The sequence below is a fragment of the Prunus mume genome, linkage group LG1, assembly GCF_029339155.1.
Source record: "Prunus mume cultivar Tortuosa linkage group LG1, ASM2933915v1, whole genome shotgun sequence".
NCBI classification, from domain to species: Eukaryota; Viridiplantae; Streptophyta; class Magnoliopsida; order Rosales; family Rosaceae; genus Prunus; species Prunus mume.
This window is the reverse complement of record NC_142698.1, coordinates 2,063,126-2,086,762: the sequence shown is the minus strand read 5'-3', so window position 1 is coordinate 2,086,762 and position 23,637 is coordinate 2,063,126. Positions and strand designations below refer to the sequence as shown.

Sequence of the window (23,637 nt, the reverse complement as noted above, 5' to 3'; positions counted from 1 at the left end):
ATGCAAGTCAAGCCAATATCAAAGAATTTCTTTTAAAACTCTCGTCACGGATCCTTTGTTTCAAAATTTCAGATTCATCTCAATATCCTATTCTTAAAAATTATGAAAAAAAATATTAAATCAATTTATAATAATATAATATAACACTTATTATAATAATAAAATTTGAGGCCCCCTTGAATAGGGGTGGAGAGGGGAAGCTGCATTTCAGTTTTTTATTTTATTTTAAAGATTATGTGACTTTTTAATCTTATTTTTTAGTTTTAAATTGAATTTTCCAATACTTGAAGTAATTACATTTTTTAATTAATTTTCTCAAGGTTTGATGATGTGTCTTGTTTTAAGCGACTAGATTATGAGGATGGTCAAGATTTTGCAAAATATGAGTAAATGCGTAAACTCTAAATGTAGAGGCTCGGGATCCGTAGTTAAAATAGCCACTAACTAATTTAGTATACTAAATTTTTGAACCCCAATTTCTTTTTGTCCTTATTTAAAAAATATATATATTATATTTATTCTTTTAACTAAGGCATGTGCACGGTTTATGATGATGTAAACATTTTTTTTTAACAATTTAATGTTAGGAATTTCAAAAAAATCAAAATGACATTTCTCTTAAACTTTTCTTGATTTACAAATGAAAACTCAAGTATGCTATGTCTAAAACCTAGATGATGGCTACATAAGCAATGGAGCTAAATTATGTGGATATATACGAAGGGTTGTTATATATTTCATAAGAAGGGATTGAGAACCACACAAAGTGTGCAAGATGAGAATGCAAAGCAAGTCATCACAGTGGTCCTCTCCTGGTGGTGTGAACTGGATTATAGAGAAACATGGTACTGCTACAGCATGGCATGGCAATCAGCAGCTTGGTTTGGTCTGGTCCCCATCTTTCAATTATACACCCAGATTGGAACAGGTAACGTGGTCCAAACTACTATAAATATGAACACTGCGACTTTCTTCAATGAAAATGAGACTATACCATACTGAAGCTGTCCCCAATTTTATTTTATTTCAGTACAATCGTTTTCTCTCTATTATTTCCAATTAATAATACAAATTAAATCTTATAAAAAAATAATAATAAGACAAATTAGATTTGAGCAAGTTGTTATCGAAACCCACTATCATAGTTCACTAATTGGGCGCAAATCAAATGTCTCATATTATTGCCAATGAGGTTTAGCTTATTGAAAAATGACCTTATAACTTATAGATTAGTGGTATCAAATTCAACCCCATGACACTGACAGTAACGAGCCTTGAGCCTTGAGCCTAAAGCCTAGTTAGTTATGATAAAGTGTAATGATGGTTTATAAAATACTAGCATTGTAAAGGCTCCTTCAAATTTGATCTCAAAAAAAAGAAAAAACAAAAAAAAACCAACTCCTTCAGTTCCCATATTAAAGGATTGCTTAGCACCTTTCTTTTCCTTCAAAATTTAAAATTGCTTGTTTTTTTAGAAAAATTTAAAATTGTTTTGTAATTAAAGAGAAAAGAGGTAATCTATCTATATATAAAGCAAAATGCAGAGAATGGTGAAACATTCAAAATACCAGAATATGCCCATTGGTTAATTCAAACATTAAGAATTGAAATTATTAATTAAATGAGGATAATATAGTAAATTCACATTTTCATATTTAAAAAAATTAAAATTAAAAATAAAATCAGATAAAAGGTCATACTTTTATGGAACATAATACAATGTTATTTTCTTAATTCTAAAAATAAAATAATAAAAAATAATAAAAAAAACCAATTGGCACATGAGTGAACATGTGCCAAGGGGCTAGTATGAAAGAATAAGAGAGGTGATAAAACAAAAATAAAAAGTGATACTTAAAAACAATATGAACCTATCAATGGTACGAGGATAATTTTATTAATTTTATCAATAGAAAAACCTCATTCTAGCGTCCTAGTGAAAAACTCTTCGCTCCATAGAAATTTCGGAGAGAACCTATTCACTCCGCATTTTCAAATTCTGAATCGTCTGAGTTAACGTTCCTCTTACTCACTCTTACGACATGATGATAAAACTCATTGCAATGAGAGAACGAATAGAACGCAAACTAAACTATTTAGGGCCTTGGTGGGCTGGACTGGACAAGATTTTTCAATTAAAATGGATTACAATCCTGTCCGTCGTTTGGTGAGCTTAAATGCACAACGGGACTGGTTAGTACTCATATTTCCTATTGGATAACAATCCAGCAAACCTAGTATTGTAAACCTGAGGGGAACCACGGGTTTAGAACGACATCACCTCCTTTCTCCTTTCTCCTTCGATCGTCTACGGCCTACGCTTCCTCCCTCCTTCGTTCTTCTACGCCCCTGCCTCCGCCTCTGCTCTTTCGATTGTCTACTCCTCCTCCTCCTCCTCCTCCTTGGCTTTTCTCCTCGGCTATCGGCTATTTCATACCCAGAAGTGTTGGATCCTGAGCAAGCAGTGAAAGAGCTATCTGGTAATCTAATGACTAATACTATTAGTTGGATATGCTGTGTATGTTTTCTCTTCAAAATTCCAGATTTAGTAGGATTGGCATACACTATCATGGCCTGATATATTTTCAGAGTGTTTTAATTACTGGCTAATAGGGTGTGGTTTGAAACTTTGACTGATGGGTAGGGGAGCTTGGACTTGGAGTTTTCTTGTTTTTGTGAAATGGGTATTGGATGATTAGGGTTTTTAGGGGAGTGTGTGAGTTTGCTGTTTTGGTGGAAGATATATGCAGAAGAGTTTGCTGTTTTGGGGTTTTCTTGTTTTTGTTAATTCTTTTGTTTGTTGGAAGAAGAATGAGATATTGTGGATAGTTGGGGTTTTGCAGGGTGGGTTTTGAGAAATATCTGGTGTAGAATTTATGATTGTTTGTTTGTGTCCACAAATCTTCTAGGGTTTAGTGTTGGACCAACAAGTCTAAATTTTGGGTTCATACTTGCATTTTGAATGTGCCAGCAAAGATTGTATGTTAGCTATTTTTCTGGGTGATTAATTGGAGATTATGAACATCAGTTTCAAGTGCTGGTCCTTATTGCTATCAGTTTAAAATATGTTTTCAAGTCTTATGAGTGAGTTGGGTTCGAAAGCAATTTTCTAAAGTCATATTTTATTTTTTTTAATTATGAAAAGTTTTTGTGTCAGTTGCTTGATCTGCTGTTTTATGTAGTTTTTCAAAGGCATATAGTTCTTTGGCCAGTTCATAAACCCTTTCAACCAGAGAAAGCTTAGTTAAAAAAGGCGTAAAGAAAGATAGAATTAGCAGGTTTTATTTGAAGTTCCTGTTAGTAAAGCTATAAAGAACAGAATGGCATTTCTTTTATTTTTTGCTCTTTATTACATGCTTCAATGTAACATTCAGGTTAGGTTATTGTGTGTTTAGCCTTATGCTCAAATTGATTTGTTAGCTTGATTTATGAGAAGTGTTTAGCCTTATATGTGCTAACCTACTAGCCTGTGTGTGAAGCTTAATGGAATTCTGAACTTGTCTTGTTTACCTGGTTTGGAAGAATCTGAATGCAAATATTGCACCTTGCATGAACATAGTAATTGCAGGCTTATTCTTATAGACATCTGTATTAGTTTTCTAGACAAATCTTTGACTATAACCCTTTATTGATCCTGCCTGCATGCCAAAAACTTTCACTGCTTGGAAAACTATGGTGACATTCAGTTAACTAGAGCATTGGCTTTCTAAGTTGATCTCATCTTTGTGAATGTTGCTTTACTGAAATAAGTGTATGAACACAGGCTGCTCATGTCAGGCAATGACAAATCTAGTCTTTGTTAAGACATTTGATGAGCAATAGTGCTTATTTCCAATTGTACTGTCTTTAAAAGAAAAATTGAAAATCCGTAAAAAAAAACAATAGTGCTTGTGGCTGGAATTCATGCATGTGCTGCAGATACAAAGTGTTTGTGTGTTTGGTTTTTGTATGATAAGGCCATGCCAAGAGAGGGCAATGCCTTGTCAATGCCGTAAACTGTAAACTAGATTTTTTTTTTTTTCTCTCTGTTCTCTCTCTGTGCTGGTTTTTATTTCTCCTACCTTACGAGTCATACGACTGTCCCACTCATATTTCTTATGTTTTAATTTTCTCTTACTCAATGTTTCTTGTTTTAGTCACCTTCTGAATTTGATTGTTTTCTTTTGTTAAACTTGTAACTATCTTCTCTAATCTAACATGATCTAGACTTCTTATCTGCTTCTAAGGTTGCTTTAGTTCAGCTGATATCTGTGTGATTAATGCAATATTTTTCTAGACAAGCATATGTCTGAAACTGTTGGTGCTGATGAACTTATTTCTATTAGGCCTGTTCCTCTTGCCTTGAACTTACATTGCCTAGTAAGAACATGCTTACCTAATCTCCCTATGTTTGAGTCTGTTAGTTTATGTTTGAGTATAAAAAAGAAAGTCACAGATTATGATTTTGTTCTTGCCAATATTGTTAATGGCAGGGTAGACATGGATCGAAAGAGAAAGAGGAAGATTGTGACAACTCTAGTTGCAGTAGAGTTAGAGAAACAACGTTTGTGTGCATCCATGATGTTAGTAACTGTCATATATGCTTTGACAACATGGTACTATGAAAAGTACTATCTTAAGAACCGAACCTTTGTTAGGCATGAGACTTGTTTGAGTGTTCTAGACCGATTTATAGGACATAGTGATATAACATGTGTGAATGAACTTCGAATGGATAGAAAAACATTTGGTACATGAAATAGAGCAACCTAACATAAGTATTTGTTGATCATTTGAATGTACTTAAAAGAATTTTCGTGTTATTATTAATTTTGTGAATTTTTGAACTATTTTTATGGTTTCTTCATGTGATTTCTTATTTTTAATTTTGTGTACAAGTTTTTTATATATTAAATTTAATTATTTCTGATATTAAATAATTTTAATAAACATTAAAATAAATTTTATTTGAAGTCCAATGCTGTCCAGTCCATACTTGTACCAAACAATAGACTGGACTTTAGTCCAGTGCAGCCTAATTCAACTTAATGTGCCAAACAACTTATTAAAGTCCAATCCAATCCAAGCCAAACCAGTTCAACACTCAAAAGCTCAGTCTTAACCAGTCCATTCCAGCCCACCAAACAGGGCCTTAGGTAACTACTAACCATCGTTTATCTAAGATACAAATTCAATATATCTCATCAACAACGCCAAAAAATTGGGAGTTGGGCCTTCATAAATAAATAAACTAATGAAGGTTCAACCAGCCCAAAACTGAAAATCATAATAAACTATCATAATCTTTCTTCGACATTCAAAATTCCCATAAACATATTAAAATTGATTTTTTGGGTTTAGGGTTTAAGATTTTGGAGGCTCACAAGTTTGAGATTGCACGCCCAATTTATTTTCACTTTTTTTTTAAAAAAAAATTTTTAGTTCTCTCACGCTCTCTCTCTCTCTCTCTCTCTCTCTCTCTCTCAACTCTCGGTCTACCTTGGTTATCTCACCGCCACCTCAGTCCTCTCTGTCTCACTCATATCCTCCTGTCTCTCTCTCTCTCAGATCTCACTGCCTGGGCTTTCATCGAAGGTACAAAAATCTGACTTGGACTGTTTGGGTGTTTCTGATTTGGTGTTTTTGAACAGTTTTAATTTGTGGGTATTTGATATTTGGACTGTTTTTGTATTTTTTTGTTGCTGTGTTTTTGGGTTTTGGTGTTGCTGTATTTTTTATGTGCTTCGTCATAACTGAAGGTATTGAATCCCCTAGTTGTAAGGGCTGAACAAATTGAATGCTAGATTGAAAAGCAAAGAAAAAACAAAGAGAATGTAAAGGGTTTGCTATTTTTGTTCTTCAAATTGCACTTCGTTGTGTAAGGTGTTCAAAACTGGGGTGGGAGGTAGTTCCCTTATGTAACAAAATTCTAGTTTTCTGCTCCTATTTGTATTGGAGAAGATTTCAGCTGCTAGCCACTAGAAAACACAGAACAGTTGCAATGTCTCTAGATAATTGTTATAAACATTTGAATAATGATTTATGGAGATTAGTTCTCCTTCATCAGAAAAATAATGATTTACATATGTTGTAGCGGCATCTAGGCATCATTGTTTACAATTTCCTCTTCAACTTATTACTCCAGTAATGTTGGTTATATAATGATTTGGTCTTTTTAGTAGCTGCTGCACGTTTGTTTGTTGAATCCGCTGTTTGGCTTGTGGTAATATGAATGAAATTATCAGATATGAATTTGATTTGGTAGACCTTTTAAAGAATGGAACATGGACAAATTAAGTGCCACAACTAGCCATTTGATGAAATTCTCAACATAACTCGTGCATTTTCTTGGAAAAATCTCATTCTCAATGCACCTCTCTAGACATGTATGGATATTACTTTGTTAATCCTTAAGGGTCTACGTGCAGGTTCATCAACAATAGTGAACGGTTCATAGGGGAGGCATTTCATGGCATATTCTGAAGGGCGTGATTTCATGTTCTGCGACTTGTGTGGGACTATGCGAACATTGAGTTCAACTAAGCATGCTCAATGCCCCTTGTGCAAGCGAAAGATAAGCGCGAAAGGTAGAGGAAACTTGAGCTTTCAGCCTTTCACGTTGACTTGCATGTTTAATCTATTTTCAAATTTTAAATTTCATTTCAGATGATTGATGGATAAATAATCATGTATTGGTATTGGGCTTTGTATTCTTCTGAGCTGTACCATTTGTGCTGCAAGTATTACTTCGTAGTTTACAAACTTGTGTGGTACCACATTTACCAAATTCACGGTGTTTGGACAGTTTTGTTATGTATGGCATAAATACTATTTTCGTAGGTTTATAAATGACTTCAAAATATTAACCATTAACTTAATATGATTACCATTGTCTTCAGAGATCTCCGGAAGACAAATATCTTACACAGCCACTGCTGAGGTATGCCCAAAACTAATCTTTTGATGCCCATCTTTCGTGACAAGTTCTTATGTCTTTCATAACGGCTGCATTTGGTCGATACTATTATTAATTATGAACTAATGCAAAAGCTACCCTACTACACACACACACACACACACAGAAACATATATACATCTTACTGCCTAAGAAGAAAGTTCATAATCATTTTAATCTTAATCCATGTGTGCTTTGGTGTGTGTACTGGCACGCTATTCCTTTTTTCTTTTTCTTTTTTCCTTTTTCGGGGTGGGGAGAGATGGTGATGCTTGAATTGAGTTGTTTGGATCACCGAACCAAGGGATTACTCTATATGTGTCCTTGTTGCAGGATATTAGAAGGGAGCTAGGCATATCAATAATTCGTGAAGAAAAAGTGCAATTGCAAAAGGTAGCTGTGCTTTTCAGTTTACATTTAAGGTGTGGTATTTGTTTGGGAATCTGCTTGTCATTTTTCTATACTGTTTTTCCTCTTAACAGACAGATGCTAAAACATGTGAAAAATGTGGCCACAATGAGCATACATATTATTCCAGACAGGTATTCTACAAACGCCCAATCATCTAATTGTCTTCTTTTTCTGCTGCTTATTTTTCCTGTCATCTAATTGTCTTCTATGTTGCCTTCTTTTCTTTCTTTAATATCTTTTTGTATAGATGCGATCAGCAGATGAAGGAGCAACTACTTTCTACGTGTGCACCAATTGCCAGCACCAGTTTACAGAGAATTGATATGTCAGAGGTTATATAAGCGACTACGGGGATCAAAATGTATGCGTTGATGTAAGTCACTAACAGAGTTCGTAATTGAGTGTGGTGTAGACATGTTAGGATATTTAAGATTTCTCTGATATCAAATTTTGAAGTTGTACCGTACCTAGTATTAGAGTAGAGTGAGTCGAGAATCTTTATATCCTATTTTTGCAACATTATGCACCAAATGTTAATTGCAAGTTCTTCTTGTGTGCTTTCCCTTCTGCCATGAAAGGAACGAGCTTGCCAAAGTGAAAAGAACTTGTTTGCAGCATGATATGCTAACATACTAAGCAAAGTGATGGAATGTTTGTTATCAGGTTGCTGCCAACCAATTATACTGCACAGGAATGTGCTGCAAGCCTTTTTGTATTTCCTTGGGAACAAATACAACCAATTAAACCAATTACAACAACTAAAATCCATGACTTGCTATATATTTTTCATTTTATAGCAACCAGCCTAAAATCCAACATGTCAACAAACTTTAAAGTTTAATTACTAATACGGTTTCAACCCAAAGATCAAAAACTCAAAATGCATCTTTATCTAGATTCGTTTTAGGCTACTTTACAAAAACTCAGAACCACAATAAAACCGAACCAAATCGGTCAATACAGTTAAAATCGGACCCCTACCGAACTGACGTTAGAGAAGAAATTGGGCTACCTCATGTGGATATTTAGGGAGACTTCTTATATTTCATATGAAGGGATTGAGAACCACACGAAGCGTGCAAGATGGGAATGCAAAGCAAATCATGACAGTGGTCCTGGCGTCAACAATCAACAGGTGGGGTCTGGTCTGGTTCCTATCTTTTAATTTTACACCTAGATAGGAAAGACAAGTAACGTGGTCCAACTTACTGTAAATATAAATACTGCGATTTTCTTCAATGAAAATGAAAGTATACCAATGTTGTCCCCCAATATGGCACCACAGTAGAAAAGTGGGCTAAATTCTCCCCATTCTCCCCAAAGGCACCCAAGTTCGATTTATGTAGAAAACAATCTTGAGACGACTCAATATAATACTTCCTCATCCCCCTCCCTATCGAATGACAAAAAAAAATATAGTTATCTTCTATTGAGGGATTTCTTAAATAATTTTATTTGAGAGACACCCTTAAGGGTCTCTTACAATTTTTTTTTTCAACGATCTAAACTTTAAGTCTACATTCATAGATCATCCTTATAAAAAATTAGACAAATCGAAAACCGTTTCAACATCCAATCGTGTCCTACAAAATCAATAAATACATCTTCAAGAAAGTACTAAAATTTCAATAATTCAATTGGTGGTCAAATGATATCGGATTCAAATAATTATAGGGCCTCAAATAAGCTTTATTTAAGGAATTCCTCAAATAAGTTATTTGAGGGGCCCTACATATATATATATATATATATATATATATTGTACAATCATGTTCTCTTTCTTTTCTTCTATACTTTCAAATTGTTTTTTAATTAAAGAAAAAAGAGGGAATATGAAAGAATAAGAGAGATGATAAACAAACAAACAAAAAAAAGAAAAAGAAAAAAAAGAATCATGTATGAATATAAACTCAAAAAAAAAAAAAATTTGTTTTTATATTTTGGCTTTTAATTTTTTATTGTATATATTTTCTCCTCTCACCTTCACATCTATCATCTCCATTTTCTCATTCCCATTTTTTGTCATCTTTAGATAACAGAAAAGCAAACAAATTTGAGTGGTGAAAAAGGCTAGCATCAGAACATCCCATGCCACTTTATGGCATAATAGTAACAGAAATTAGACAAGATGCAGCATTCTAGTAAACAAAATCAGCTTTCGCTAAATTATAGATGAAAAAGATTACAATAAATTTCATTAGATATCAGGGCTCAGACGGTCTATTTCATCACCAACCAATAAAAAAATACACCAAAAAAATTATAATAAAGACTGGAGAGGAAGTTCCATATGACCAAAGGGAAGAAGTACACACAACCCCAAGGTCATTGGCAGTACCGCACCCAGCAGATCATATTTACATGATGAATGAGAAAGAAGCCAAGCTCAAAAGCTAAAAATATTACTGAGCGTTGAAAAATAAATATCGCCAAAAAGCTAATTCAAAGTTACAAATTAATGAATTGCCCATCAAATGCCTAATCCCAGTAAAAAAAAAATTACACTTTCATAGAGCAGATCACTTTAGAAATCTCTCTAATCCAGGGAGTTCAATTCTCTTCATCAAATGGTTATAACTCTCTATAGTATCCTAGGTCCCTCTTTTTGTCATTTGTCACTATGTTACAATCCTCTAAGCACCTCCTCTATATAGGTCGGTACCGTCACTCTTTCTGAATTTCCCCCATTTTCATTCACGACGGAAACTCTCAATCCGAAATAAAGAATGCTGAAGACTAAAAGAAAAAAACTTTGGGGTTACAGTCCTAGGACTGATGTGAAAAATTCACTCACCACGATAAAAGGGCTTCCGAAGATGCATCTCAACTCTGATGTCACACTTCTATTACTCTTCTGTAGAAAAGAACATAAGCAGCTGAAGACTTTATCTTATCCTGGCTGATAGGGTTAACATGGCTATCATCAAAGTCATACCACCGATCAGCCCCATGCTACACCAGTAAAAAAAAAAACAGTTGAACTTCAGTGTGAAGCAACATAAATTAACCTATGCATCAAATCATACCAAATTACAAGAAAAGGGAAAATAAGCCTCCAATTTTACAGATATTAGATTAACTAGATCAAGTTCTCTTGTATGACTTGCAGTGCCTTGATGGTATGAGGACAATTTTAGTAATTTATCACTAAGTATGAGAGACATTAAATGAACCCCACAGTGAAATTTTGCAACAAAGTGCAAAGCCTCTCAGGTTAGACGTCGAAGAGATTTAAAAACAAAAAGGAATAACTAGGTAACTATAATTAATTCAATTTCTTCAAGCATCCGGTCAAATCTTGATACTACCAGATTAAGTAGCAAAGTTATAAGAATCTATGCCTCAGCTGTAATGTCTAGTTACCAACTATATCGTGTGGAAATTAGTATTGCATGTTTTCACATGATGTATATAACATATGGAGATTCCAACGCAATACTCTTTGAGAAAGTGGAGATGATAGAGGTTACAAAGGTTTGAACCGAAATGTATTAGCTCTGAGTCTATAATGTTTGAAATGTGAACATATTATATAATTCAAAACAAGTGAACAGAAAGTTGATGAAATTCTTCATCCAGATATAGGAAAAAAGGCAAAAACTAAATGAAAGAAACATTGAGCAAGAAGCACCACTTACGTGGACAAATGCAGTATAATGACCACCCCCCATGCTTCCATAGTGATTACTAACTGCATAGAGCATGTAACGATTACATAACTGGTCGCTCCTGCAGGCAATGTATGTTGACAAATCAAGATTATCATCAGGGAAGTCAACATATGTCTCTAGCTTGTTCTTAAAACATCGGCTATATGAGAACCGCTTCAAATGAATCACCAAGATCTCTGGCAGTCTCCAAAGATCCAACTTCTTACTGGCTTGACGATGTTTTTTGCAGCCAGGGCAATACCTAAAATAGCAATAATGGTAGCAGACATTATAAATACCTTCTCACAAAGTAATAAAAATTTGAGACCTTGTACTAAACTCTAAATACCTTGTCTTAATTTATACCACGAGAATATAACATTATCACCCTTTGTGTGTTAGTCCTAAGTATCAAACTAAGCAATAAAAACGAGTAATACTTGACAGACCACTATTTTGAGCATTACAAGATCATTTACCAATAGTGGATGGGGATGCTGTTTAGATGAGGGTGTTGTGAAAATACAGTCAGATAGTGAGAGGTAAATTGATATAAATAAATAAAAATTCATGATTTAACAGATATTACAGAATAAATTTTTTTGATTATGTAATTTGTTCGAACAAAAGCGATCCAGCACAAGTGAGAAGTTATAAGTTTGGAGCTAATGTCAATGGCATCACAAGAAACCTGCAATTATGTATTTTGCATAAGCAATAAAATAAAGACGCAACCAGAAGGGCTTTAATATCTTAATCCAAACAGAGAAATCTATAGATGACTGGAACAAGATTTCATTCCAAAATTGATATCAAAAGTACTGCAATGAGTAAATAAAATAACAACAATTTCACATAACCTACCCAACTGTCCTTGACTCTACGAAAAAAACCAAGTGAACAAACCATTACATTCAGTGATCAAGATATTTCAGCTCTTCCAAATCATAGGTGTATACAACACAAAATACTTCAAAGCTAAATTTAAAAGGATCAAGATGTACCCACTCACCACATGTCTTCTGGTCCAAGAGGCTCCTCCTTCAAGAACGCTTCAAGGCACTTATACAGAGAAACAGACTCCTGAGGCTTTTTCGCAAAAAGGCTAGACTTGAAAACCTCTGCCAATGAGCTGAGAAGGCGAGTATCATACTCTGCAATGTACTTTTTTGGCCAACATACAAGCACATTTAATTGCTTGGACTCCTCTTTCTCTACTATCTCATTCATTACTATCTTTTTATCCTTGGAAGTTCCCTTTTCATCTGTTATGTAAAACTGAAAACCAAAATCCACAGGTGAGTCAGCCCCATTTCTATAGCAGGAGTTCACACCCCCACCTAAAACAGGAGGTGTTGTATCCTGTGTTCCACTGATTTCTTCAAGAGTGGCGCTCTCTGAACTATCAAGACATTCTTGGGAATCATTTCTAGGTGTTTGAAATGGCTTAAGTAATTTCAAGTACAAATTGCAGATATCTGATCCACTAGCAGAATTACAAAGTCTTGATACAAGAGGAATTCCAAAGCTTGATGTCATTTTTCCATGCATGTACTGCCTGACAATATAGAACAAATAAGAGGGTTAAGAGTGGGCATGTACTGCCTGTCAGAATAAGCAAATTGTACACAGGACCCAGTATGTCAATGAAGAAAATGAAGAACTAACTTATCAGAGAGCATATTCCTTAGTCATGAAAATTACGACTACTAGGAGATCAAAATGCTAGGTGTAAATTATGAAAAATACCCATATTGCGTTTTCTTAAAGACAAAAGTCTTTCTTTTTTCCGACCAAAAAAAAAAAAGAATTCATATAATTACAATCAGCCAGTCACTATATTCTCTGCTATTCCCAGATTGGACACTCTTTTATGGACATTCAGCTTCAACATACACATGGCAACACATTTAAATGCATCTCCAAAAGTACAAGAAACTATCATTTTTAGTTAATAATGAACTTTCACTTTCAGAAGGTTATATACAATAAAACCCTTCACACGGAAAAAATAAAAAATAAAGGAAAACATTATAGTATTCAGTGACTTATTTCAACAAGAACAAAGTAAAATTAGTTTTGTTGGTGGATACTAGCTGGTAGGGCTGTTCAGCTGAGGAAACTGCAACCTTATCTGATCCAATGTTTTTCCTGGGTTTCCTTTTGATTCAATCTTGAGGAACCCGATGAGGTTGCTTCAGCCTTGGGTTTGGATTTTCATAACCACTAGAAACCAATCCAAACAACTAAACATATTTTACGTAATATTGATATACCAGGAAGCTACAGTCTTTTGGCTGTTGTTTTCAACTATCAAAAGCCTGTAACAGTTTACCAACCAAAAGGACAAAGCTAATCAAGCTCTAATCTCTCCAGCAGCCTCTTTTGAATATCCTCTCCAACTTATCTGCCACCTCAATTCTATTCCAATGCCATTTTCAAGAACCAAAGTCGCATCACCCACTCTCATGGTCACAGACTCACAACCCCCTCTCAATTTAACCTCTATTCTCCTTCCTTTTTCATCTCCACTAAGCCTCCAACTCACAAGTACCCTTTCTGATCTGTTCTAAACTACTACTACCATACAGATCTCAGAATGGGTGGGTTCAGTTTTCATGTGGGCATGGCATTGGGCCACAGACCTTGTAACCTAAAGAGCTCAATCCATTACAATCTGAGCATCCAACACAAAACCAAATGGCAATGGGTGGAGAGGCCCAAGATCATTTAACCCACTGAGGCAAGGTTTCTATTTCTAATGTGGGATAATACTCTCCACACGCCACCTCACATGTCACTCTCGTAAGCGTGACAGGGGACCACATGTTAGGCCCAACGTAGATAACCTGGCTCTGATACCATATTAGAATGCATGCATCCAATCCAAAACCAATTAGCAATGGGTGGAGACTGGAGAGGCACAAGATCATTTCAACCACTAGGGGAGGGGTTCTACTTCCAATATAGGATAATACTCTCAACACAGTTTGAGTTGTACAACAAAACTAAACCAACCCATGAACAACCCTACTGGCTACATCCAAACAAAACCCAAATTCAGGCCTCCTAAGTCAACAAAAATATGAGATCACAAGAAAAGACCGAACGAGCTTCAGATTGTCATAGCACGCCATTGCATATATCAAGAAAACTCTGTTGTTTTGATAACCTTACCTGATGTTACATTTGTTTTCATATCCAAAAGAAAATCTTAAAAGTTGAATCACCTTCTGAGACCAATAATTCTAGCCTCATCGGCATAAAGTAAATCGCTACGTACACATCTCAACAAAAGTCTTTCATAGGACTAAACTGTTTTCGATAACACCCTTTTCTTTCACAATAACAGTAAGGAGCACCCACTACAGTAAAAACCATTCACATCCATGCAATGAATGTAGTGTTGTTGACAAATACCTTGAAGTTGCTTTAACATAACAAATATTGTGATTCTAAAAGAAATCGTGTGTGTTACGTGTGCGCGCATGAGCTTAATAGGCAACTAAGATTCACTTACTTTCTGGTCTGAACTAATTTTCACTTCATAACTATTCAGAATATAAAACATTGCTACTGAGATTTTCAATTTAAATTTATTTACGCAGGTTACACCTATTTCCATTGAGCTATAGTATTCTACATATAAAAAAACAAAAAAGAATGCAACTCCTACATAACGTCCCTTCTTACAACCTAACTCTGTGCAACTTGCATACACAAATTACAATCAAATAAGAATGGAAATTGCCCACTATCAATAGATTGGAAAAAGAAGATAATACTTACTCCTCCATCAGCTGATGCATGAACACGACCAAAGGGAATTGCTCAACATCTTTTATAAACCGATAAGCAACTAGCTGGTCTTGATCTCTAATTAAAGATAATGAATCAGATGGTTCCTCAAGATAACGTAAAATGCAATTGTTGTATATCTGCACAGAACTATATATCTTCAGAGATCAACCAGATAGGAACACAAAGACACACATGTATATATGTGTGTGTGTGTGTGTGTGTGTGTGTGTGTGTGTGTAACACACATATCATCCAATAGCACTGGCATGCAAGGAACTCATATCAGATACTCTAGCACTGAAAAATACCTCAGCCACCAAAAAGGTTTCATTAACCCCCAATGAACATGCAACACTTAAACCCTGGATGAGATCTTCAAATTTTCCATGCTTGGGCACAGTAATGGTATATTGAGATGGCTGAGAATTTCCATCAGTATTGACAACTGTTAACGTCATTGTCCGCATCATTGTTGAAGGTAGAGGTAGTGAGAGGTACATAAATGGATCAAATGTAACAGACACCTTTTTGCAAACAGGACAAACTAATGTTGATTTATATTGACCCTGCAATGTATAAAAATAAAAAAGGGTGATGCATTTGGTCAATAGAGCTGATAAACTTATCTTTTAAAATAAGAAAAATTCATCTTATATTAAACTCTCAAAAAGGAAGAAAAAAAGGGAATGGGGATCCAGTTCGATGAGCTATTTTCTGATCTGGGTAATATTTTGGTAATAAAACCTTAATTAAGAACTCTAGACCCTGTAGGTTCATCATCAAGTGCATCTCAAAAGTAATTAATGCACATCGCTATCCATATTTTAGTACAGCAAGTAAAGTATCGAACCAAAAGGCAAATCTAAGGAAGATGCTCACTTGACACACATCAACAATGATAGAGTCATTGCGGGCTAAATGATTTCGCCAATACTCATCAGCTACCTCTTTATCTGATCGACCATCACCATCCTTAACTTCTACATAAGGCTTGCGTTTAACACGATTAAGATCTTCATGAAGTCCATCCAATAAAAAAGCCAGGAGCTCCTATGACAATAATATAGTATGATACATGAACATCCCAACCCTTATAAACCTTGAACCCAAAAGAGAGAAATTCCAAAAAGAAGTTCACTAACTTGGGAATCATGTTGATTAAAGCCATTAAACTGCGGAGCAAATCGAGAAAGTTTTGACTTAAACGTCCGTGGAGCCACTGGAGTTGCTCCAGGAGCCCATAACTTCCTTAACAGATCTCCAAATGCTAAAGCAATCTCCCCCTGACAGAGAAGGGCATAAAATTAAATAAATTAACACTGTAAACAGATGATAGACTCAGTAACATGTTCTTCATTCATACCAAGTAATGTATTAAGAAATAAGTTTATGAAGAAAGCAAAAAAGGATGACATACATCCATGCCCAACGGATTGTCCGGATTTATTTCTCTACCAAAATCTCCAAGAAAGTAGTCAACAAGCTTTGGGGTGTGGGCTAAGCACTGGATGGAACTATTCATGAAACAAGTATTTCCAAGGTTCTGTAGTCCTGTCAATCCTAAGGAACCAGCTTCACAAGAGCTTCCCCAGAATGAACGAATGAAATTAGAATTTGTGATTCCACCAGAACCATTCATCATAACTGAAGAACCACAACAGGAATTTGCGATGGTAGAATGTTGTGCGGCCCTCTCATCTTTTTTCCCTTCCCTGCACTTAAAGGAATCTGACAACCCATATACTTGCAACTCCAATGGGATCTGCACAAAATCATACAAAAACTTACAACTATTAGAGCTTGTGAATCAAAACGACATAAATCACAAAAATGGCAGCCAATAATTCAGAATTCAAGCCCAATCATTTACTTTCCATATAAGACCAATACGAATACATCCAGCAGACAATTTAGCAACTTAAAATTGGCATTAACTCTAAACAAGATACAGTGGTGCCACTAACATACCTAAAAGAAAGAAAGCATCAATTATATACGGCCAACCTAACAAGTCAGTATATGTGTTCCATAAGACTAAACTGAAGCCCGGGAAAAATGTGCAAAGAACTTGGCAATAGCTTTAGACTTTTTCTTGCCCGAAATACCATGGCTTTTGACTAATACAATTTTGAAGAGTTACGACATTAAGGCAGTTGAAGAGGACAGTCTACAAGACCACTGGCACAAATATCAGGTCAATAAATCGACAAGAGGGAAGATATATTTATATATATACACACATATATATATGTATACTCTTAAGAAAGGAAAGTCATATGCCACCTAGTGGACAGGAACAAAACTAAGACTTGCCACAGACAAGCTCCAATTAGTATCGTTTTTAAACCAATATACCCATTCAAGCTGGCATTTAAGGGCATTTATCAACGCATCCCACATAAACATAAGGGAATTAAACACATTTAGGCTGTCCCATACCAGAAATGAAGCACGATGGACATGCCTCAAACACATGAACTGTGTATGAACCCAACCATTTGTGAGAAACTCAAAACTGGACTCAACAATTTGTGCTTGACTGTAAGGATTTAGTTCAGTTACTTTTCACGCAGATAAAGGGTTTATTGATTTTGGGAAGTATTTTATGCTAAGTTTTGGACAACCCATTTTGGTGCAATTTGATTTGGTTGCCATTATTTTAGGAATTTTAATTATGTCATTATTTGATTTTATTTAGTTTCCTTCTATAGTCAAACCTCTTTCCACTACTAGGCCCATGAATAAATTGAGAGATCACCGTGATTTGGCCTCCCTCTTGGTCTTCTTCTCGCCTCCCTTTTTTTCTCTCTATCTCTCCCTATAATTTCCCTTTGGGTCCTACATCAAAGACTCTAACAGGCTCCAAATTCCATACAATACGATGTTGAGGCATTAAAGTTCAATTAAACTTATTACCATTAAAACCATATATAAGCAAGAAAAAAAAGAAAAACATTTCATTTGTTTAATCGAACCTAGCTGGAGCTGATCTTGAGCACATATAGATTTTTCAACCCAATCTAAAGCATGAGTTTTTAGCTCATCATACAAGAGTTTACCAAGCTACCAAGCTATCAAGCCAAAGCATGAGATATGGCAGTGGGTAGATCATGAGTATAGCTTACTTAATATCAGATGGAAGATAGCAAGAATAGAAATCCAACTGAGAACACGAAACAAATTCTGGAGTATGCAGAGTAGCAGAATGGTTGATGACAATGAATTAACAAGTGTCCATATCAACCTATCACTTACCCCTTCTGACTGCCGTTGATAACTTGGAAACTTACTTTTCTCATTGGTAAAAAATAAGCTTGTCTGCCCAGAAAAGTCCCAGATGCGCAACTGGTGCAATAACAGAAGTTAAAAATCCAACCACTTTATCCTGATAAAATAACATACTCAAGTAAAGAGTTTAATTACCATCTCAGACTCCACACTGAAGATTTTGCAGGCTCTCTTGAAGAACTCGACTGCATTATCCTAACAGAGAAATACAAAAATGAGAAAATAGATCATATTAACATAGGGAAGACAAAGAAATCCCGCAACAAGCAGAATCACCAGAACCAATTTTCCGTGGGTGGAGTGGCCGAGGACATTATATACTACCATGCAAGGCTTTACATTCCCAATGTGGGATTCTCTCAACACGCCCCCTCACATGTGGTGTGACTTAAGCCAAGCACATGGATAACTTCTATTGGGTGACGTGAGGAGCACATGCAGCCATTGGGCCTGATGCATATAGCATGCTCTGATTCCACAAAAGAAATAAAGCATCCAACTCAAAAACAAGTGGCAATGGGTGGAGAGGCTCACAACATTATACACTACTATGCACAGCTTTAAATTCCCTGTGTGGGATTCTCTCAACAATAAGTGATTCTGATACGGAGTAGGGTTTTCATCAAAAGAATAAAAAGAAAAAGTGCACTCCGACGAACATGTCAACAAAGCAAACAGTTACGGATCCATCCTATACTTTTAGTTCCATTTTAAGACTTAAGTATATTATCAGTGAATAACTGACTGCAACACATTGTTGGACAAATGTTTAAAAACATGTCTGATCATAAGTTCAGAAATAAACCACTTACTAAACGTGTGATCATGAGCTCAGTCTCATTAAGCAAGTTCCACTAGGAATCTTGCAAAATTCAAATTGTATCCTCTAAATCAGCTTTTCCCTTTCTCTTGTATCATCTTACTACCTCCATGGCATATTGTTTCCATCAATGGTATGCAGAAATTACGTTTCAAAATAAAACCCCTACCCAAGTCACTGAAAAGGAATTTAAGGGATTAAAAAAGAAAAAGGGGAAAAAGGGAAGTGCTATTACCACCCACCAATTTAATCACCATATCTACCAACTTTTCTCACCCTCATTAAAAATATGAAAAACTACTGATGCAGGATGCGTAGGACCTAAATTGATTAGTTTCCTAATTTATTTGTTAGTTTCCTATGTTCTCTAGTTTTCCAAAATCTAGTAGGATTTCTTTTCCGGATTTCTAAGATTTCTAAGTTTCCTATTTTATTTGGGTTAGGATTTCTGTTTTAACAAGGGATTTTTATCCTATTATCTCTAGGTTTTAGTTTGCTATAAATACTCCATGTAGTTGTTTAAAATTCAGATTTGAATGTTGAGTGAACCTTTTCCTAGAACTCTACTGTTTCTGCCCTTTCTTTCAACTTTTCGATCTATAACTTCTTCATCTCTTATAATCTTCTCTGTTCTATTGTTTAAGTGCTTAATCAAATACCGGCAGGCTGTACTACATTACTCAACCACCACTGCAGAATCCAGCCATCACCTTACATATAGGTAATCAAATGCCAAAGAGAATTATAAAAACCTCCGATTACTGCCTTAGAAGCGCCCTACTTATAGAAATCAAATTTCCAACCCCCAAAACCCATTTGACAGGAGGATGAGACACTACCTCCCATCTCACTAGATGATCTTTCTTCCCCTCACCATGATCACGCATGGGCTTCTTAATCCTTTTTGCGACCTTACTAAGTAAATCAAACAATTAGAAAATAGATAGTACTAAACAAAACGCACCAAGTTAAGTATCCTGCTCCTAGACAAAATACAACTTTCCAACCTCTTTCAACCGTCTTAGCCATGGAGACCACAGGATTGCTCTATGTTTCCCTCCCTAGAGGAAGCCCCCACACTTCATCGACCAACTACCACCAAGGTCTACTTATATAGGCAATCCGAGAATAATCAAATGCCAAAAATAATCAAAATTCTACAATCGCAATCCCTAAATTTGGAATATAAGCAACTAAATAATTATTTAATCCCTAAGAAAGCGATAATATATCAAACCAGAGCTAACAAGTTCAAATATTCTGAACCTGTCTAAATAATTTAAAACTTACTTTGTCCAATACTTAATATATATATATTATGGGGCCAAAATACCCATATTTAGTGTATTTAGCCTCTCTTCTAACAGACCCGACAAGCCCAAACTTTGTGTCATTTTGTTAAATGAAAGAGCCCAAAGTGCAAAAGATAATAGTTGTCTGGAAAAGGTATGAAGCCAGGACCTCATCATTAATGAACGGTAATCATTTAATCAGTAAACTGAGTAGCATTTCAACAAAAATGAACACCAGCGGAGTTGTAAAGTTGTTCTCATTTCATCATAACAAAAAATAACACTTTTCGCTAAAATGTTGAAAGGAAATAATAGGGAATGAAAAAAAAACGAAAGAAAGAGACAGAGGTACAGAGAGAAAGTGACGATCCCTCCAAATAAGTATATACTTTTTTTAGTGACAACCATTAAATTTATGCTTCTTAAAACGTTTGCATCTGCATGCAATATAAATCCATTGCTTGAATTTCAAATCTTAGCCTTCTGAACATTAAGAATGCAAGGCCAGAAGAGAACTAAAAATAAAAAACAGGAACAAGACATAAGCTACATATACTGACCTTTTTAGTAATCCTTACTCCCAATGAATTTGTTTCTCGCAGAGCAGAAAGTCTGAGTTGTAGAGGATAGACATCGGTCATGTCATCTTCCGCAGCTGAAAAACATTTACCATCCTTCACTGCAGCCTTAGAATCACTATGCCTACATGTATACAACAATCATACCATGGATGAGAAACTTGGCAAACTATAAGTAACAAGTAAAGAAGTTAAAAGTATTCCATGAGTTGCAATGGGAGGAAAATGCATCATCTTCAGCAAAAGTGACTAATTGAACATATTAATTACAAGAAATACTTTTAAACTATTATGACTGCCTGCACGTCTGGAAACATTAAGGGATTTTTTTTTCCTTTGAAACATGCAAAACCCCATTATACATACCTCAGGTGGGTTCAAAAGGTTGCTCTTCTGAGTGTTAATGCTAGAACAAGCTTTAATTGTTCTCAAATTATTAACAGACGGGGCAGTATTCTCAAACTGCAGAATTTCAATGACGATATTGTTAAATGAATGAAATAACTGCAGTCTTGTCAAAGAATTATGAATCACTTTAATTTTCTTCTCTTTTAGAGGCTTAAGATCTGCAAAGGTTCTAGCATTGTTCAGGGAGTAGGACACAATCAAGCAACCCCAAGAAGGCAAATCCGAAATGGCTTAAGCACATCAAACTTTAGTGACTTCTGCAAGGTGAAAATTATACTAAATAATGTTCCTAATTTAAAGGCTTTGAGAGGAATTACTTTACCCCAATCTTAATGTGAAAAATAAATTAGTGGCTCAGGCTCGATTTGCTCACAGGCTGCAGGTTTAAAGTAGAGATGGTGGAGCTCCCCAAAATTCATTGTACCTTAGTTTTTTTGACAGGAAAAAGAAAATCAATGTGCCCTAGTGGTATATAATAAATGCTACTGTGTTAGACCAATTCAAAGCTCAACTAAAAGGAAAATGTAGGGAGCCAAAGTAATTACAAGTAATTGCTTACGCAGTCAGTCCATTTTCACAACTTAAAAAGAATAAAACTATAGTTGTGCAATGCAACAAATATATATAGATATTAGCTGACCGGCATCAGAGGCATACACTCTGCCCTGGAATGTATCTAACTTCCCAAAATCATGACCAAATATATCAAAGAAGTCATAGAGACCTATGCAGATCATTGAGACTTTTAGAGCACAAGTGGAATCAAACGCAAAATATCTCACATCAAGGCACCAATTAATATCCAAAGAAGCACAATATCTCACATCAAGGCACCAATTAAAATCCAAAGAAGCACAACATCTGATTCTAATCAAACAAATATTAGCAAGAATCTTAGAATCCATCAGTCATTTAATCAAATAGTGGAAATGTAACTGCCCAATCTAGAAAGCAATGAAGCAAGGGTGAATAACCAAACAGTTAGAAGCTTGCAAAACATTCCCTGCAATATTCATGGGCATAGAAACAACTCACTTCAATCCACTTCCATATAAAACAACAAAGCGTCATTTAAACGTGAGATACCATTACGGCCCTACAAAAGCATGTCAAACGTATCGTATAATGTACAACAAAGTATCAAGTTCTAAAACACCAGAAGGACCTAGAGCCAGCTATTCATATCACTAAACACCACCTAAACCGCAAGTGGCAGCATCAAGCACTGATCACTCTTGGCGCAAATTATATCAAATCCGAATTGTTTTTCAGTAGCGCCTTTCTCTTTTTTCATTGGAAACACATTCAAAAGATCCCATATCATAAAAAATGGCCCAAATCGAATCAAAACCACTCACCATCTGAGTGCCTGAACCCACATTTCTGCGGGGACCAATGCATAGTCTCGGCCTGAGACACCCACTTCGCCATTTTCACCACTGTGCACAGTATCCTCCCGCTTGAGATTAAATACAAGATCTGAGTTGAAAATGTTGTTGATAATCTTCATAGGTCCAGCATACGAGGAAGCATGCGAGGTCACATACAAAATCCCTCTCTTTCCATCCGAATCGCCCAAAACTGAGTCTTGTGCATCTCTCCACCAACTGAAAACGCAATTTACATATGAACATGAGATACATGAATTCAATCAAAACCCTATGATTCAGACACTCCCAAATCTAATACTTTGAAAAATAACAATACAAGAAGAGAGACTAAGAACCTTATTTCTAATTATATAGTTAAGAAGCCCAAGTGACACTTCTCTCTAATTTCCTTTGCTCATTTCTAATTCCGGAAAATTCACAGAAACCAAAATGCATAGAAAATTTGATGAAGAAACTTCATTGTGGAATGGTGAAAGTTGTGCAGCTGTGGAAACTGGAAAAAACGAACCAAATCGAGAAGTGAATGAGTTAGACCTGTAGGGAATGAAGTAAATTTGCTGTTTGCTGTCTGAGTCGGAACGCTGAGTGGAATCGGACAGATCTTCAGAGAGAGCAACAGCCTCCATTCTCTTCTTCGATTGTGTGTATATTACATATAAAGAATGAGAGAAAGAGCGAGTGAAGAAAGAGTGAGAAAATGGGTTCGGAAAATGCAGATCATCAGAGAGAGAGAGTGAGTGAGTGAGATGGAGATGGAGATGGCGGATTTGCAGAGAAACAAATGGAGCTTTTTCTGTGAAGAGGATTCAATAAGGAGGGAAAATATATATATTAATACGAGTTTTTAATATTTATTGGTGTTCTTACGTGGAAAATGAATATTGGACTTTGAGCAGCTGAGAAACATATGCGGAGAGCGAATCTCATGTAAGAATTGGAAGAAGAAGATCACAGGAGGAGTGAATCTCCAATCCGAATATCCGATTATCAAACGGCTCGAATGACACGACTCATGTAAGTCGTCTATTTATTGGAGTGGATTGAATTTTATTTTAGCTTAATTT

General features: G+C 35.5%; 2 protein-coding genes across 5 annotated transcripts; one reads left to right on the top strand and one right to left on the bottom strand.

Annotated features, from left to right (window-relative positions):
• Positions 1–2,181: 2,181 nt before the first annotated feature.
• Positions 2,182–7,896, top strand: LOC103329768 (TFIIB zinc-binding protein). 2 transcript variants are annotated; one of them, XM_089050709.1, is made up of 7 exons: positions 2,182–2,480; positions 5,504–5,574; positions 6,408–6,566; positions 6,879–6,919; positions 7,268–7,327; positions 7,417–7,476; positions 7,593–7,896. In XM_089050709.1, exons 3-7 carry the CDS (start codon positions 6,449–6,451, stop codon positions 7,665–7,667), a joined length of 354 nt encoding a protein of 117 aa, XP_088906835.1. In that variant the 5' UTR covers positions 2,182–2,480; positions 5,504–5,574; positions 6,408–6,448; the 3' UTR covers positions 7,668–7,896. The 2 variants fall into 2 exon arrangements, with proteins under 2 accessions (XP_088906835.1, XP_008230497.2); XM_008232275.3 differs by lacking the exon at positions 5,504–5,574 and having other exon boundaries at positions 2,184–2,480.
• A 1,709-nt stretch (positions 7,897–9,605) lies between these two features.
• On the bottom strand, positions 9,606–23,571 carry UBP8 (ubiquitin-specific protease 8). 3 transcript variants are annotated; one of them, XM_016792644.2, is made up of 14 exons: positions 22,909–22,969; positions 22,541–22,789; positions 21,141–21,236; positions 20,757–20,898; positions 18,220–18,279; positions 18,052–18,141; positions 16,214–16,558; positions 15,939–16,079; positions 15,676–15,846; positions 15,105–15,362; positions 14,785–14,933; positions 12,008–12,553; positions 10,984–11,257; positions 9,606–10,297 (listed from the first exon to the last, which is right to left on the bottom strand). In XM_016792644.2, exons 4-14 carry the CDS (start codon positions 20,835–20,837, stop codon positions 10,181–10,183), a joined length of 2,232 nt encoding a protein of 743 aa, XP_016648130.2. In that variant the 5' UTR covers positions 20,838–20,898; positions 21,141–21,236; positions 22,541–22,789; positions 22,909–22,969; the 3' UTR covers positions 9,606–10,180. The 3 variants fall into 3 exon arrangements, with proteins under 3 accessions (XP_016648130.2, XP_008230487.2, XP_088906832.1); XM_008232265.3 differs by lacking the exons at positions 21,141–21,236; positions 22,909–22,969 and adding an exon at positions 23,108–23,571; XM_089050706.1 differs by lacking the exon at positions 21,141–21,236 and having other exon boundaries at positions 22,909–23,047.
• Positions 23,572–23,637: the final 66 nt, after the last annotated feature.